The sequence below is a fragment of the Primulina tabacum genome, chromosome 1 (assembly GCF_025594145.1).
Source record: "Primulina tabacum isolate GXHZ01 chromosome 1, ASM2559414v2, whole genome shotgun sequence".
In the NCBI taxonomy this organism is placed as follows: Eukaryota; Viridiplantae; Streptophyta; class Magnoliopsida; order Lamiales; family Gesneriaceae; genus Primulina; species Primulina tabacum.
Window position 1 is genome coordinate 5,046,628 of NC_134550.1, and position 14,594 is coordinate 5,061,221.

The window sequence follows — 14,594 nt, forward strand, 5'->3', positions numbered from 1 at the left end:
TATATTATGATATAGTAAATTCAAGAAGTTGAGTTTATGATAATTAAATTTTGAGAAAATAAATTCAAGAAGTTGAATTTATGAGATAGTAAATTCAAGAAGTTGAATTTATGAAATTTGGAGATAATAAATTCAAGGAATTGAATTTATAAAATTTGATAATTTAATTTATTAAACTCAAAAGTTGGGTTTATTAAATATTAAATTTTGGAGGTGATAAGATTCATGGAGTTAAATTTATAATTAAATTTAAGCGTTGAATTTATAAGGGATTTAAATTAAATGTAATGTGTATATGTATAATGGGCTTGTAGGAGTACAAGACCAATATACATATTATTAAGGTTCTTAATTGGGCTTTAAAAGATTAATTAATTAATTAAACTAGTTGGACTAGAATAATTAATTGATTAAGCACATTAAGTATTTAATTTATTAATGAGCCATAAGCTTATATATATGTATTAGGGTTAAGGTCTCAACACAATTTTGATACAAAAATTTCGAAAAAACCTAGCCTCCATCTCCTTGGGTTTTTCGAAAATCCTATCTCCCAAGGTCTCTCAAATTTCGATCTCCAACGTCAAAACTTCTTCCAAATTTTCTAATGCAATTTGAAAGAGGAACAAATCATCTAGTCGTGAACCTGATTAGAAGAAAGGAGTCCTTGAAGAAAGTTCGTAGGAATTCATCAAGAGCTATATCCGCCTATACCGGATTAGTTGGAGCCAATTGATTAAATTCACCAAAGGTATAAAAATCTAACGCCCTATGAAAGTTTATGATAAAACCATACGAGTGTCCAATCAAAAAAATATTTTGATTGTCAAAATAAAATAAAAATTTGAAACTTCCGCTGCGTTTGGGGCACGAGAAAACCGAGATCCAACATTTACCAACCTTTTCTAATCGGGATAATTACATTCACCCCCAAATAATTGTTTCACCTAAACCGATTTGGTTTCTCTTATGTACATATGAGTCCCTATATTTTTTGTTGTTATATAGATGGTAATTTTTCATTTTTGATTTTGTTTTCGGTTAATTTATGATTTTATCTTACTAATTTGTGTTTTTTTCGATTTTAGTACTTTTTTCAATAGTGTGCTAACGTAACACCGAAAATCATGATGTTTCTGATGTCACGTTAGCTAGCACTTCAGACAAAAATGACTAAAATTGAAAACATAAGACTATTAAACATAGTTTGGTACACATGATATGATAAACATGTGATATATAATATAAGGATAAGTTAAGGATAAATAAGATGTAGGATATTATATTTAATATTTGGTATGATTTTAATAAGAGTGATTAAATTTATATATTAGATTGTAATGACAAAATTAACCTTATCATAATAAATTTTATAATTTCAAAGTTGTTGCTTGAGTTCATATTTTTTATATGTTCATGCGCCGATAGTGCTTGCATGATTTATTTATTTTTACCTAATTTTATATATTATATAATATGATAATTGAGCCCTTGATTTTGTGAGTCAAGTCAAATATCAATTTTTAAGGTTAATCAAGTGATACTAATAATTTTATTGATATTTATAAAATTATTTATATAATTATCTCGAATTCATTTATATAATTATCATAATATATAATATATAAAAATAAATAAAAATATTTATTTGATTTTAATTTCTACCTAATAGCATAGATTTATAAAAATCATTTATAAATTAAGGGCAATTAAGTCATTTGTAGTGTATTTTATCATTAAATTAAAATTATCACATATAATAGAATGGATATTTTATCCTTCTAAAAAATTATTTATCAAGGGCCCATGATATTATCGTGTGCTTTTTAAAAAGGTACCAAACATAGGATAAAGAGGATTATTTATCGATTTCTCTCTTATCTCATGTACCAAACTATGTCTTTGATGGATTAACATGACAAAAAAAAAAGTGCAAGTTATCATACAAAAAATAATTAAATTATTGATATAAAAAGAATGATGTAAAATTCGTAAATCACTAGACTTTTGTGGTACAACCCTGAACAGAAAGACCAAAACCTTTTTGGGCTAAACAAAAATAATGAAAAATGTTATTATCCCAAAAACAAAATGGAAACTTAAACTAGAGATATGAAATCGAAGAAACTGAAAGGAAATGGATTATTTCAAAACTTGCCAAATAAGCAGGTTGAGTTGACAATTTTCTAGCCTACCCAAATAATGAGAAGACCTACCCCGCCCTTGCATGTGGTGGGTTGTGGCTTGTTGCAGGCCTATCCGTCCCAATCTATCAAATATAACTAAAAATTGATGGGTTGTTTCGTCTCGTTCCGTTCCACCAAATAGGCAAGTGGGTTGGCAATATCTCAACCCAACCCATATGGTGGGTTACGTTGTGACGGATTACAGGTCGACTCCTCACAATGGCCCGTTTTAACAACTGTAATTATAAACATGATCTCGATAAGAAATATTGGACTCGCCCTTGGTTCTCTTTGAATCTAGAATCGACAACAAAGTTCAAATATTCTCCCTAAAACACAAGCGAATTTTATATATATATATATATATATATATATATATATATATATATATATAGGACTTTATTTAATATATATATAGTCGTGGTGGATATCGAAGCCCGTGGTGTCACATGATATCGGATTATATAATTTGTTTGGAGAGAAATAATATGCATTATCGGGTTGTCTTTTGTTGAACATTTTACCATGAACCACAGCTTTTATTATTGTTTATTTATATTATATTATATTATACCATTCAATTATTGAGTTCCACAAGCATGTGGAAAGTTTGAACTCTACAATGGTTCACATACTTTAGAATTTAATTTGCATTTTGTCGTAATATAATCTTTGACGTATCTCACATTGTTTTATTTTTGTTTATATTTAAAACTCAATTATTTTAGCCAGGCGGTTTAAATCTAGCAAGAAAGTTTTTTACATGAAAGAAACTGCACCCAAATCGTGAATGTAATACGCACATGTATGCGAGACTCAAACGTATATATTTTTAATCCACCGGAAAATAGTTTTGTTATTCACTAATTTATTCGATGTTGAATTTTAGTTAAATAAATTTTCAAATTTTAGTTTTTGTATACTAACTTAATTTTCATTTATTTTGGTCAAATTCCCAATGCATGACTTAATTATCATATCACTCCAACCAAAACGATAGTGACAACTATTTCTTGATTTTGGTGGAGTATTTTATTTTATTTTTTTAACCTTGTCAACTATTTAAATACATGTGAGAAAGTCATTTTTTTTTAATAAATAGTTGATGAATTTTATTTTATAAATTTCCACGGATTATTTTAGTACCATATGAATTGGTTCAAATTCCTAAAATAAGACACCAAACATGTCTACTTCTTCAACGTGACACATTGAATTATTACCGCATTCAAAGTTTCATGTCTTTCATTATATTGTGTGAATTTGTGTTTGTGAAGCATATATCCACGTAATTTTTAAAAATCATTTAAATACTTTTAGTTTCCAAAATTAATTTTTCGTTAAAACCTGATAACAAGCATGTGTGCCACACCTGTTAAATTTCACCTAGACTTTACCAACCTTTTCTAATCTGGATAATTACATTCACCCACCAAATAATTGTTTTACCTAAACCGATTTGGTTTCTCTAATGTACATATGAGTCCCTATATTTTTTGTTGCTACATAGATGGTAATTTTTCATTTTTGATTTTGTTTTCGGTCAATTTATGATTTTATCTTACTAATTTGTATTTTTTTCGATTTTAGTACTTTTTTTAATAGTGTGCTACCGTAACCGAAAATCATGATGTTTCTAATGTCACGTTAGCTAACACTTCAGTCAAATATGACTAAAATTGAAAACAGAAGACTATTAATTGATGGATTAACATGACAAAAAAAATATAAAATATGCAAGTTATCATGCAAAAAATAATTAAATTATTGATATAAAAAGAATTATAGTAAAATTCGTAAATCACTAGACTGTTGTGGTACAACCCTGAACAGAAAGACCAAAACCTTTTTGGGCTAAACAAAAATAATGAAAAATGTAATTATCCCAAAAACAAACTAGAGATGTGAAATTCAAAGAAACTGAAAGTAAATGGATGATTTTAAAACTTGGTTCAGAGTTTTGGGTGTCACTATTACAGGATATGTACAACAGAAATCCAGCCGCTCAGATGCGAGGCCACCTGTCACGCCCCGAGACGAGGGTTGGTTGACACCGACGTTGCTCTCAAATTTACATTCGAAAACAACAAGCCTCAGAAGTATAAAATTCAGAAACCAGTCTTTTTATTCATAAAACGGAATAAATCAATTGTCTGTTACAACTCGAATACTAATGTTTTACAGCGGAAATGTAAAACCAGACATAACAGTGTCTTAACAGATGCAGCGGAATTAACATAAACATAAACTGAGAACAATAGTCTTCTTCACCAGCCCCAGAACTGGATCTGCTCTTCTTCTTCTAACTTTTCTTCCTCGTTCTTATCTGAGATGGGTTTGGTGGGTGAGTGATATGATTGTCACTCAGTAAGCAGAGGCGGGAATAACTCCCAATTTTCGAAATCGTTTTCAACAGGACAGTAAAACAGTAATATGCAGAAAACTCTTATTTTCATAACAGAAATCAGAATTCAGAAATCACATGTTTCAGAACAGAAATCAGAATTAGTAAGCACTGAGCACGTTAGTGAATTTCATGGCTAAATCGATATCAATCCCCTATATATTCTCTCCTCTAAGGGGTGAGGCCAGAATCAGAATTCAGAAATGTTCAGAATATATATTCCTACCATTAGTTCACTAGGGAGTTTCAGTGCTTCAAAATCATATATCAGAAATTAAACATACAGAAACTGTGCTTTAAAACAGAACTGATTTCAAGATATTTATACATAAGCCCACTTACTGTAATTTGCTAGAGTTTCGGTTGAAGTCTACTGGAAATCTGGTTGCCTCGCTACTGGTTTTTACATCTCTAAAATACCCTCTCTTAGCTAAATTTTCAAGTGATAACTCAAGAATTGTGTAACAACAGAGACTTGAGGGTGTTATTTATAAGCCAAATTCTGACTGTTAGCCTCCCTGTTAATGACCATAATCTGCCATTAACAGCCTTTATTCCATGTTAATGCTTCAGTTACAAGTCTAAGCTGAATCAGTAACTGTTTGCTGGATTCTAATCTTCTGCTGCTGGTTTTTTATCTGCTGTCTGCTGTTGTATTCTACTCTGCTGTAAAAGTACCAGCTTCTAAAATATTATCTTCTGCCAGAAATTTTGCATTGCTACTGAAATGCTGGAAATGCTGGAAATTCGGGTTCTCACATCCCTTCCTCCTTATGGAAAATTTCGTCCTCGAAACTTGGCTATACATGATCCTCAAAGAGGTAAGAGTATTGTTCTCGCATATTTTCTTCCAACTCCCAAGTAGCTTCTCTTTCGGTGTGATTGGACCATTGTACTTTGACATATGAATAGTTCGTCTTCTCAGTACTTGGTCTTTGTTATCCACAATTCGAATCGGAATCTCTTCATACTTCAGTTCTTCATTTAAATTGCCCTTCAACCAACAGTGGTTCAACGTCAAGAATAATTAAAATAGACGTTTTCTATTTTAATTATGTTGTTGCAATCTTAGTCTACTATTTTGCAATTTTCTTTTTCAAATTTCATCTTTTTTCACCGAAGTGTCGATGTGGTGTATTGCCGAAAAATGATGACATGACACCAAAAATTGATGACGTGACATCGAACATTGTTAAAGTGTCCGATGTCACGTCAACACTAAATAAAAAACAACTAAAACTAAATAAAAAATTACAAATTAGTATATTAATATCATGAATTGACCGACGGCATAACCAAAAATAAAAATAGAAAACGTTCAAAACACATAATCAAAAATGTAATTTTCTCAAATATGAATTTATTTTTGGGCTCCCTCAAAAAATGGGCACGAGGGAATGTATCTCGATCGGGTGAATGTTTTACACTGTTTATTACATGCCGAACTAGATTTGTTGCTAAGGTTGTCGACTTGACAAACATTTTTCTTTGCTCGCAGTTATATCCCAATTTGTTGAATTTCGAAAACTACACATGGATGGGGGACAAATATCGAGTTCCGAAAGAAACAGTAAAATTCTTCGGAAAAAAGAGCATAAGATCAAGGCAAAAATTTGTGTGAGACGATCTCATAAGTCGTATTTTGTGAGACGGATCTCTTATTTGGGTCATCCATGAAAAATTATTATTTTTTATGCTAAGAGTATTACTTTTTTATTGTGAATATCGGTAGGGTTAACCCATCTCACTGAAAAAGATTCGTGAGACCGTCTCACAAGAGACCTACTCTAAGATGTATGGGGATACCGCAAGATAAAGTACGTAGTTGCCAATTTATAGTTGAGGAATGAGAGGTTTCCAATTCTGCTAAACTTCTTGCAGGGAACGACACTAGGATAGTGGGTTTTCAGATGGATATCGAACAATAATATTATTTTTATTATAAATATAGACAATATTGACGTTTCGTTTAATTATGATACGGTCTCGCAATAGAGTGAAGTTCTTGTTTCCGATATAGTCCATTGGTAAATTCTTAATATCACTCGAACATTTTTCATTTAACTATTCAAAACGGCATCCTTCATTATATTGTTCACCATAATTCTGCCATGCTTCTTCTTACCCATCGCTAAGCAAGAAGTTCCCATAGAAACCAGTTAACAAAATGTCAGGAGCCTCTAATGAAACAATAAAGGCAACAGAAAAGGTGCACGAAATGGGGGCAATGCCGAAATCAATATCCGAATAATCAAAACCCAATACAACGTGTTGTTCCAACAATAACACCAACAAACACAAGTCCCATCCATCCACTTGCAACCAATAAAAGGAGGTTCAAACAAAGTTCCCAGAATTGCCACCCAAAATACATTTTCTCAACACCTGAAAGTTCAAAACATTAGTTACTCTGTTCCACATGGAGCAAGACTGTTTTTTTTCCGCATTTTAAAAACATTCCTTGTCTTTAACTTCTTGCGGAGCAATCCATTCATATATATTTTTTTACCTATTTTCAGAAAACTGAAAATAAAAGAATCATAGTGAAAATATCATAAAATTTGATATCAATTCATGCTAACATATGTCCCCGACTTTGCAACCATCGCCACCTCTAACTCTCATAGAATAAATGCAAGAACCCAACATTGAAATCAAGAAACTGGGAATATGTCAAAACTTACATCAACTCACATACAAAAGTTCACGCGAATAAAAATGCATGGAACTACTAACAAGAGACATTGAGACAAGAAACACATACGTGCGAGGGAGGGCGAACGGTCCAGAAAACAGAGTATGTGGCCCACGAAAGTATGCAGGAAATTCCTCAAAATACGCATAAAACAACTTCCAACAACAATAGCACCGAGATCTTTGCAGTTCAGAACTCAAACATTGCATGCCCAGTAATTTATCTATCTAAGACACAATAATAACATTCAAAATATATCCTTTTGGACTGAGGAAGACAAACAGCGGGAGCATCAACGGACACAAGACTCCAAAACTAGTTCTTGTGCGGCACAAGCTGTGTAAAAAGAAGAATACACAATTGGCTGCATGATGCCCAAAGAATTGTACTTTGAATTCGTAATTCCTCTGAATCTGCCATGGATGAATTTCATTTCATCCCTTTGTTGTTGGAGTTATTTTTTATTTAATGCAGACAATTATTTCTATTTAGTTTGAGTTACTATTTTTTATTTACTACAATTTTTTCGTTTGGAGAATTGACCTTTAATCGAAAATAATTAATGTTTTTTTCCCACTAATACCCTTGTCTCAAAGTTGACTTTTACATGCATACCCCTCATTCTTTTTTTTTTGTTTTATTATTATACACTATTAAAGGACAAAGTTTGTCCTTTCATTGGCACTTCTATAGACGATGAATGGCATTATCTGAGCAGCATATCTCGAATTCCTCCGCAAAGTATATAAAAGATAAAAGTAAATAAATGAAGAATGTGATTTACTCTACATGGACTCAAGGACCCTTTTGTCTTTGCCCGAAAATGAATCTTGGAGAGGAAGATGCTATCGATGCATTTAAAAACGACATCCTTGTTTGACTTCACAATCATGTTTGTTTCATTCCAGCAAGAGCTTCAACTTCCTACTATGTTAACTTTATTCATTGGCATAAGTATAGCAGTATTAGTGCTCACGTGGTTAAGTACATCAACAAGGAGAAAAGGTGAGATTCCTGGGAAACTAGGAATCCCTTTTCTTGGCCAGACCTTCGCCTTTCTTGCGGCAACGAATAGCACCAAAGGCTGCTATGATTTCGTTCGACTCCGACGATCGAGGTAACTATATGTGTTATGTAATTGTTTGTTCCCTTTGTTGAGATAGTGAAAAGTTTGTTCATGATAGCTGATGACTCATGGCACCAAGGTTACATGTTTGTGACGAGATCTAATCGTAACAAATCTCCGGATTAAAAAAAAGTGTATGTCATGATAGGATCGAAAGATTTGAATTCGAAGCGTGCTAGGCTTCACTATTAAATTAAATCGTTTTTACCTTTTGGTCAAGTATTTAAGAGATTTTAGAAGAAACACAATAACATATGGTTATGATTTGAACAAATAGTTTTCATTTCGATGATTCATTCATCGACTGGAACAACAGTATAACACCGCATGTTTGTTGGATAAAACCAGGTATGGACAGTGGTTCAAAACGAGATTATTTGGTAATGTTCACGTATATGTCCCGACTGTCGAGGGTGCAAAGACAGTATTCGCCAATGATTTTGTTCTGTTCAACAAAGGGTATTTAAAATCAATGGGAGACATGGTTGGAAAGAAAAGTTTACTCCGTGTTCCGCATGAAATACACGGACGCATCAGGCGACTGCTCTCAGATCCTTTCTCGATGAAGTCCGTATCCAAGTTCGTCCCAAAATTTGATCGCGAATTGTGTACGAGATTAGAAAGATTGGAAAGGGCTGGAAAAAGCTTCAGGGTACTTGAATTCACTATGAAGGTAAAAATTTATATCAACTATATATGAAGATTAAAGAATCATTTGTCAAGTTATAGTAGTACTTCTGTTGGTTACCAACAATTGTTTTGGAGTAATTAGGACTATTTAATTAGAATGAAAGATTACATCTCATTTTTTATTTTCAAACCTCTGAAAATCTTGGCCTGGTCGGCTTGTAATCGAATCAATCAAAGTCATCATGTTCACAACTATCATCTTTGGCGTGAAAATTACACAAACTTAATAGGGATCGATGTTCCGAAAATATGTACGGCCATGCCCTTAATAGGATGCCAAGGCCAATATGCGGTGACCAAGAACCACTCGCGGCCTTTTGCAATCAGGACTCTAATCCTGCAAGTGAATGTACACAGGTTGCATTTGATGGTATCTGTGATATGCTGATGAGCATCACGGATGCTTCCACGCTTGAACGACTCGAGGGGGATGTCACAGTTGTTGCCGATGCAATGCTATCATTTCCCATTATGTTACCCGGCTCGAGATACTACAGCGGCATGAAGGTAATACTGGAGGTTACTGCAATAAACTAATAAATGAAAAACAACTAAAAGTAAGGTATGACAATTGACAAAAGTATATAGTCGAACTTTCGTGCAGGCGCGCAAAAGGATATTGGAAACCCTGAAAGCAAAGATTACCAGGAGGCGGAATGGACAGGAAACTGGGGACGATTTTCTGCAATCCATGCTGCAAAGAGATTCGTATCCTCCGAACGAAAGGCTCGATGATGAAGAGATAATGGATAATCTACTGACCATGATAATAGCGGGGCAGAGCACCACCGCAGCTGCCATAATGTGGTGTGTCAAGTTCTTGGACGAAAATAAACAAGTTCAGGACAGGCTAAGGGTACTTTTATTGCATCTTCAGATTGAAAATTTTCTCACAACATGAATGAAAATGTTACGTTTTGCATTGATGAGGGTTTTTTTTTATCATGCTGCAGGAGGAACAATTGTCAATACTTGGGAAAAATGCTGTTGGAGCTCTACTTAAATATGAAGATCTGATGAGCATGGCTTACGGTTCAAAAGTTAGAGAAACGAAAAAAAAAAAAAAAAAAAAACCTGCATGAATTGCTAAATAAAATTGCTATTTATATGTGCAATAATTATATGGTGGTGTTGTTTAGGTTGTCAAAGAGACTTTGAGGATGGCAAATGTTTTGTTGTGGTATCCTCGTGTTGCACTTCATGACTGCACTATTGGAGGTGAGTTTGGTATATATATTTATTTTTGGTTTAGTCGAGTAACTTGTCCAATTTCGGAGGTTTGTCTATTAATTTGTCGAAATTTAATATTGATGTACTAATTTTTAATTTTCGATGATTTTGGTACAATTAGATAGTGCAGACTCCAGATAAAAAAAGTTAGGTTTTAAAGTATTTGGATTTAATAAATAAAGAAAGTTAAATATGTTGATTAGTTTGGTGCTACGAGACTTTTTTGTCACGATGATGCAAATATTTATTTTCTAAAAAAATGTAAATGAACAATAAAAAAATATGATTATAATACTATAATTGTAAAATTAATAAATAATAATATTATTAAGATATTTAATATAATTGTAAGTAAAATTATTGTACTTAATATATTTTATTCTACAAATCTAAAAATCTTTTCAGTTATAATTATAATTATTATGTAATTATTATAATTTTAATTTTATTATATTAATTAATTATAGTGAATATAGGTACAATCAACAGTTTTTTTGGAGATCTGGAATTTTAAATTTTAAACAAAATTTTGTGAGACAGTTGGTGAACTGAGATTAAAATAGAGAGGAAGAAATTGTTTTTCTTTTTCTATGTTTGAAAAATGGACATGTATATTATATATGTATAGCTTCTTTTGGGAATGAAACCAAACATGAAATTCAAAATTATACAAAACCCACTTATTATGTTTAATTCAGATGCTTCTATTCGCAGGTTTTGAGATAAAGAAAGGGTGGAAAGTGAACGTTGATGCGACTCATATACATTATGACCCAACAATATACACAGAACCCATGCGCTTCAACCCTTCAAGATTTGATGTAATAATTAACTAACTACTCTTTCCAAGATTTACATTTGTAGTTTCTATGCTACACTCGATCGGTGTAATATAATATATACGAGCCTTTGGATACTCTGAGCTCCTCCTCGTAGGATCGAACCAAGGGCTTAAATTCCGTCATCCGAGCATTGATGTACGTTACAATGACAACGATAACTGTTTTGTGTTATTCGATCAGGACATGCAAAAGCCATGCAGCTACATACCATTCGGGTCAGGACCTCGGACATGTTTGGGTATAAATATGGCGAAAGTGACCATGTTAGTGTTCTTGCACCGACTCACCGGCGGATACACGTAAGTCCATGCCTGGTAAAACATTTAATTAACAATGAAAAATGACTTCTCATGTAAGTTTAATCTAGTTATTAATTTGTATGTATAAATTTATACATACAGATTAATAAGAAATGTTATATTACTAGAATTTATTTCCAATGAATATTGCAATAATCTTGCCTTTGTGGCGTAGGTGGATTGTTGATGACGATGATCTTAGCTTGGAAAGAAAAGCACATATTCCTAGGTTACAAAGCGGATGCCCCATTACGTTAACACGATTGGATTCCAAAGCTTAATGTGTGTGTTTGCTCGATAAAGTTCATTTTGTTGCAAGTTTCCAAATATCAAGCAAAGGGAATTTTTTTGGTCTATTAATTTTTCTAATTGGATTTTGATTCGTTAAGTTTTCAGCATTTTTTGATATCATGTCAGTATTTTTTAGTGTCATGTTAGCAATTTGACCAAAATAATCGAAAATTATAACTTATTATATTAAAACCAAATTTTGAAAACTTATTAGAGAAAAATCCAAAATTTAACAAATTAATGGAAAAATAAACTATTTTCCCAGTATAGTAGGTCTTTTGTGAGACGGTTTCACAAATCTTTATATGTGCGACGGGTCAACCCTACCGATATTCACAATAAAAAATAATACTCTTAGCATAAAAAATAATATTTTTTTATGGATGACCCAAATAAAAGATCCGTATCAAAAACTACGACCCGTGAGACCGTTTCACAGAAATTTTTTTCTTCCCTATATTCTATTTGAGTGTGTTGAATTTTTCATTAATCATGTAAATTTTGTAAGAGTAAATCAAGTTTTTAATTGGTCAAAATGGATGTCAAAACAATTATATCCACACAACCACCATAATTTACATAATGCTTAGTGTCATAAATACTTGTCATTTTTGTTTGATTCATTGGGAATATTTGAAGTATGTAATGCTACTAATTAAATCGTAATGAATTCTCCATAAGTGCGGTTTATGGGAAATATATACACATTTTTTAAAAATATTAATAATGACTTTTGTCTCGATACCTATATTACCCTATATCATCCCAAATTCATTAGAACAAAATAGCTTATCAAAATTGACAACGTACAACTCATTAAAAATTAAAAATCAACATTTTCCCTCCGATAACATTCAACCTTGTGCATGCAGATGGCACCTCCATCTACAATTTACTTAAAAATATATTGGTGATAATAGAAAATTTAGCTAGAGTAAATTAAAATAGATAAGAAAGAGAATGAAAAAAGGTTTTGTATTTGAAAGATCAAATGCTCCTCCATTACATCATATTATTATTACTATCTACGTTAAGGGGTCTAAAATAACAAAATTTAGTATCATAGAATTTAAAAACCATGAAAACATTCTTGTCGTTCATTCGTTGGATTGTTTTATTTTATCCAACTCCGGTTCGACTTTTCTTTTTGATTTAGAAATTTCTAATCCATGTATATATATATACATACATATAGTTTTGATATACTGGATTGTGTACTTATATAAGCACCGATGAAGTGATATTCACCTAATAAATATGATGAGTTACCTTTAAAAAAGTACCAAACAATTAATCGTTTGGCCAAATATTAGATCAACAATTCAAATATGGATAGCAAAAAATGTGGAATCATTTAAAATTTAAACCCTTAGAACTAAATTGTAATTTACGCTAAAACTATAATCGGTTCAGACACAAATCGAACCCGGCCACAATGAAAATCGAAAAAAAAACGAATAAAAATGATTTTATTACTTAAGTTGGTTTTTTATGGTTATATCCAAAGTATGAACACATATATTTATTCCAAGTAGCGTTACGATAATTATCATAGCACATTTTCACTAGTTGTGGAGTCGGCTACATGGATATTAGTTCTTCAAACTAAGTAATTTTCATACATGTCATCTCTTCAACCAAAATATAATATTGTGAGGCCCGGGGCCGAAGAGAGCGGGGTGTGATCGCCGGTGCCATGAGGTCGCACAGACAATGAGCGGCTCCTGACAGGCTTCTAGGTGGAGGGAACATGAATGGACAGATCTTACACCGGAAGGAGAGAGATTTCGAAATTATTCAGGTATGAGACTGTGCAGTTGATAAGGGCTTAAAAGATTTAATTGGTATTACTCATATCAAGATGGTGCATTTTCTTTTCGGTAGCTCATCACATAAGAAGTCCAAAGTTAAGCGTGCTTGACTTGGGGCAATTTTGGGATGAGTGACCCCCTAGGAAACTTCCTAGGGTGCGTGTGAGTGAGGACATAAGCATGCTGCAAATATTCGTCTTGGTACAGAGAAGACAGTTGTCAAATCTGGGGCGTTACAAATATATCATCTTTATCCACTTTTATCCCAGTTTTCAATGACATACCTCTCCTTCTACTTTTTCCATGAGCCTGCTAATCTAAGCTATGTCGGATCGAGATCGTGTTTGATCTCTTCTTTATACGACCAAATAATATTAGACGCGTCTCCATAATCTTATCTTCTATGAGGGTTACACCTAAATAGCTCATAATTATCTCATTCATAATTCTATCTTTGAGCATTTTGCATGTATTCATATTAAGATATGCATATCTGCTACTGTCATCTTACGCATAAGTAATCATGTAGTGGCCAACATAACTTGTTGAACAATAGTCTTGTAACATTTTTCTTTCAATCTTGCAGACAACCTTCTATCACATGACACTCATGATATCATCTCTCGTCTCATCCACACTACTTTAATTTTATGGTTTATATCATCTCTAATGTCCTCAATCTTTTGAATAATAGATCCTAAATAACGAAAAATTTTGCGCACTGAGACTTCTCGTCAATATCAATTGAAATACTCATTCATTTAGATTAGGACCAAATAGCTTACAATAATATAATAAAAAAACTTGATTATCTAAAAATGGGCTAATTTTTTGAGCTGGCGTACTCTATTAGAAACAATGGAGTTAGGGCATCTCCAACCCAAGCATCAAAATAGCATTTCATCTCCAATGGAGCTGTGCTATTTGCAAAATAACGCAGCTCCATTTCTCTGGCGCAGAGCTTAATGTGGCTGCGCCAAATGTGGCGTGGCGCAGAGTTGTTTCTTTTTTTTATTATTT

General features: G+C 32.5%; 1 protein-coding gene across 1 annotated transcript; it reads left to right on the forward strand.

Annotated features, from left to right (window-relative positions):
• The first annotated feature begins 8,036 nt into the window (after positions 1–8,036).
• LOC142516836 (abscisic acid 8'-hydroxylase CYP707A2) lies at positions 8,037–11,805 on the forward strand. The gene is made up of 9 exons (XM_075619887.1): positions 8,037–8,402; positions 8,760–9,084; positions 9,459–9,608; positions 9,706–9,957; positions 10,055–10,141; positions 10,241–10,319; positions 11,046–11,152; positions 11,354–11,472; positions 11,648–11,805. Exons 1-9 carry the CDS (start codon positions 8,128–8,130, stop codon positions 11,751–11,753), a joined length of 1,500 nt encoding a protein of 499 aa, XP_075476002.1. The 5' UTR covers positions 8,037–8,127; the 3' UTR covers positions 11,754–11,805.
• The last annotated feature ends 2,789 nt before the right edge of the window (positions 11,806–14,594 follow it).